The sequence below is a fragment of the Priapulus caudatus genome, unplaced genomic scaffold (genome assembly GCF_000485595.1).
Source record: "Priapulus caudatus unplaced genomic scaffold, Priapulus_caudatus-5.0.1 Scaffold2778, whole genome shotgun sequence".
NCBI classification, from domain to species: domain Eukaryota; kingdom Metazoa; phylum Priapulida; class Priapulimorpha; order Priapulimorphida; family Priapulidae; genus Priapulus; species Priapulus caudatus.
Window position 1 is genome coordinate 19440 of NW_014579839.1, and position 4574 is coordinate 24013.

Consider the following 4574-nt stretch of genomic DNA (forward strand, 5'->3'; position numbering starts at 1 on the left):
TTCTGATCTCTCCCACTTGCGCAGCCGTGACTCAGAAGTATTGACAAAACACCGTATGCAACATGCGCCAACAAATCATATTCTCTCCCGATGTGCAATTCATAATTCATAATTGTCTCGGCGCGCAGCCGCGACTTCTCCCCTCTCCACTCTCTCTCTCTCTCTTCGTAATCATAATCATAATTCCTCCTGTCTCCTGCGCAGCTGCGACCACTTCCCCAACCCTGACGATAAACTAACGATAATAACATAGAATAACATCGCTTCTGATCTCTCCCACCCGCGCAGCCACTCTCGCTCTCTCTTCGTATACAGGGTTTCTTCTGGGGGGAAATTAAACAAAGGAGGTAATGGCCAGTTTTTTTTGGGGGGGGGGGGAAATGGATGGCATTCCAACCAATCAAATAACGGAAAAGTGTAGACCCCGCGTCACATAACTCAATAAACGCACATGGCGATCTAAATATACTAGAAGCACGTGGTGATCAGATCTACTTATTTTTGGGTTGACACTATTTTCACAACGGCGGGTAAATACAGGAACACTTTCACAACGGCGATGTTAAATTTGACAACGGCGGTGAGCCGCTGTGCCTCTTATGTAGAAGAAACCCTGTTACGAAGAGAGAGCGAGAGTGGCTGCGCGGGTGGGAGAGATCAGAAGCGATGTTATTCTATGTTATTATCGTTAGTTTATCGTCAGGGTTGGGGAAGTGGTCGCAGCTGCGCAGGAGACAAGAGGGATTATAGTTATGATTACGAAGAGAGAGAGAGTGGAGAGGGGAGAAGTCGCGGCTGCGCACGGAGACAATTATGAATTATGAATTGCACATCGGGAGAGATTATGATTTGTTGGCGCATGTTGCATACGGTGTTTTGTCAATACTTCTGAGTCGTGGCTGCGCAAGTGGGAGAGATCAGGAGCGATGTTATTAGATGGTATTATATGCTCTCTCTCACGCTCTCTCTCTCTCTCTCTCTCTCTCTCTCTCGTCTTTCGCTCTCTCTCTCTCTCTCTCTCTCTCTCTCTCTCTCTCTCTCTCTCTCTCTCTCTCTCTCTCTCTCTCTCTCTCTCTCTCTCTCTCTCTCTCTCTCTCTCTCTCTCTCTCTCTCTCTCTCTCTCTCTCTCTCTCTCTCTCTCTCTCTCTCTCTCTCTCTCTCTCTCTCTCTCTCTCTCTCTCTCTCTCTCTAGCAATGCTTACGTTTGCACGCTCCGTCGTCCTGTACGAGGTAGCCTGCCTTGCAGCCACACTTGGCTAGCGGCGTCACCTGGGTGTTGTTCTCTGTGCGTTCATACACGGTGAAGCACAGGTGATCGCACTGACCGTTGTTCCGCGAACACGGGTGTTCGGCTGAAAGCGGCACGAACAACGGTAGAGAAATCAGATCACAGAGAAGAATGGAATCGCAGAAATATGATCATGGAATCGCAATTATTTTTATTATTAGTAGTAGTAGTATTATTATGTGAAAACGAGAATGACTATGGACCCAAAGCATCTTTCCTTACAGAAAGGTCGACCAACAGAAGCCAGTATTCAGAATTTTTGCCCAGCAAATCCAAAACCAGCAATATTGAGTCTATACTTCGATGCAAAAAATACAACATAAATATTGTGTCTATACATCAACACACACACACACAAAATCTTGAAGCAAAGAACCTAAAGCTGTTACATAATAATTTCAATGATAGCCTCATTCACACGAGACCTCGTATTTATGAAATACGGTATTTGCGAAATACCGAATCTGAGACAAATACGCGGCCGAGCGTTCACACGCTGATTCGCGGCTCCAGAAATACGGTATTTGCGCGCTGCGAGCTGCTTTAAACAATCAAGCAAACAATGTGAAATAAACAATGCAATGCGCACCAACTGCTGATAAAATACGTAGACTGGTCCGCGCTCGACAGTTCCACTCGCGTTACACTGGAACTGTCTATCAAATACGCGGCTTCAGAAATACGGTATTTAGCGTTCACACGAGGAAATGCGCGGTGCAAGAGATCCGGTATTTCTCAAGCACCGCAAATTATTCGAGGTCTGGGAAGCCGCGTATTTACATCAAATACCGGTTCTGTTTAGATACCGTATTTCTTGGACCGCGCATTTTGCCTCGTGTGAACGCTAAATACCGGATTTCTTGCTACGTGTGAACGCCGCTATTATCTTAATTCCGTCAATAACATCATCAAACAAAGTTTGAACGTTTATTTAGCTGAATTTACGCATCAACCCAAGTTCATTATTGTGTCTACATAAAAATATATGCATGAAAAACTTGTGTGTGCAATGCAAAACATGGTGCTGGCTTCTCATTTCAACGCCTTTGATAAATTAACACCTTTCAATGATTTCAAAGAAAAACCCGAAAGCTGTTTGGTCTGTTGTGTATATATGTTATTCTTAGCCATACCACAAGGTTATTTTGAAGGGCGGATACTGCCACTGGCATTTCACTTTCACGTTTGCAAATGTCAGGATGGACAAAATAGCTAATGTCAGATCACTGGGGCAATAACACAATAATTAGTAGAGCACTCCTTGACATTTCTAATGTCAACGGGGATATCGGCCAATTAAATTAATAAACTTGCTTGCAAGTGAACCAGACACCGTTGCTGTAGGCGTCATGGGCTGGCATGTGAGGAGAGATGGTACGCGTGTGATAGCAGCATGGGTACACGTGACAGATAATAAATAATAATATTAATAATAATAATAATAATAATAATAATAATAATAATAATAATAACAATAAAAATCTCACCACCTGCTGCTGCTGGAGGAACATGTGCAGTGCTTCTAGTGAATGAACTATAACAGCATGACAACAAGAACAACAGGACAACAATAACAACAACAACAACAACGCTCTCACCGTCTGGCTGCCGTTGCCGGTGGAACACGTGTAGCGTGTAAGCTTCGAGCGAGCGCACGAGCGTTGTGTTCTGGGATCCGTCGAACTTGTTGAAGCGCATCAGAGACTGTTCTAGTCGGTTGCTGCCGTAGATGTAGCGTTCGAAGACGCTGATCGAGAACAGACCCTTCGCCTGGGGACACCAACGCACACGCACATGAACAAGTGTAAGTGACTGCGCGATACCAACGCACACACATACATACACGTGTAAACAACTGTATTCTTTAATGAAATAGTCAATGACAATGTAGCTCACCTTGGGTGTGATAGAAGAGGGAGGGGGATATATAAAGCAAGAGTATATATGGGAGAACTCCCATTGTATAGCATATCTCCCATTACATACTCTTGATAATGATATATGCATAAGTTTTGATGCGAAAATAAATGTTTCAAATCTGGAAGTCTGAAATCTTGACGAGAGATGGTGCTACGCCTAAATGATCGCCATTTGGGTTTTCGAATATCGCACAAATAAAAACAATAAAATATTCCAGTCAAATTACTGTAACGAAGAATCTAAAACATAATATTACACGTATATAGGTATGATTGTAGAGTTGTTGACCAGTTAGACGAAATAAACGTAATAGGACGTTGTCATCTCTCCCATAGGAGTAACAACTGTTTTGGGGCTAGCCTTACACATTCACATACCAAAATTTAACAAAATCGAATGAATTTAGATGGCCATTTTCATTTTGGCCAAAAAGTGGGTGTGGCTCGAAAGTAGGCCGACTGGCATGCTCCAAAATAGGAAGTTCAAATCTCTCCCATAGGAGTAACAACTGTATTCAATTTGAAACATGTGGGTCAAACGGTTCTTGAGTTATCGTGGACCGTTACCATAGGCAGACACTGAAATGCATAGTGAAATTGCCAAAATCTACCTAATTTGCATAATTTAAAAAAAATATCAAAACCTGTGTGGTATGTTTTGGGGCCAGTCCTTATTCATTCACATACTAGAAATTAGCAAAATCTGTTGAACCTGAACTGACTTATGGCCATTTCCATTTTTCCCAAAAAGTGGACGTGGCTCGAATGTAGGTCAACTGGCGTGCTCCAAAATACGACGTTCAAACCTCTCCCATAGGAGTAACAACTATATGCAATTTGAAACATGTGGGTCAAACGGTTCTTGAGTTATCGTTGACCGTAGCCAAATGTTGACGGACGGACGGACGCACAGACGGACGGACGGACGTATGACGGACGGACGTATGACGGACGGACGTATGACAGACGACACCCAATGGCAATAGCTCATCTTGACGATGTCAAGGCGAGCTAAAAACATACATACACATTCGTTGGGTATAGGCAAGGGTGTGAGTCAGTGTAAATTTAGGAATAAAAATAAGAATCAGCGTAGGAGCATAGGTAAGGGCAAGGAATAGATGCTGCCTCTCAGTGGCAAACAAAAGCGCATGCGTGCGTGCCACGTGTGGCGCCCCCTCACCTCGCCCGCCCTCTGTAAACAAGCGCGCGTGCATGCGTGTGACGTGTGGCGCCCCCTAACCTCGCCCGCCCTCTGTAAACAAGCGCACGTGCGTGCGTGTGACGTGTGGCGCCCCCTAACCTCGCCCGCCCTCTGTAAACAAGCGCACGTGCGTGCGTGCGACGCGCGGCGACCCCTCACCTCG

The 4574-nt window shown here is 44.6% G+C and overlaps 1 protein-coding gene across 1 annotated transcript in view; it reads right to left on the bottom strand.

Moving 5' to 3' along the window:
- The window catches only part of LOC106819046 (low-density lipoprotein receptor-related protein 1-like), a gene marked incomplete at its 3' end in the record, with an annotated part of 34907 nt that overhangs the window by 17988 nt on the left and 12345 nt on the right, over window positions 1-4574 (bottom strand). The window contains 2 exon segments of the mRNA XM_014823706.1: window positions 1203-1352; window positions 2887-3058. Coding sequence (XP_014679192.1) covers window positions 1203-1352; window positions 2887-3058 — 322 coding nt within the window.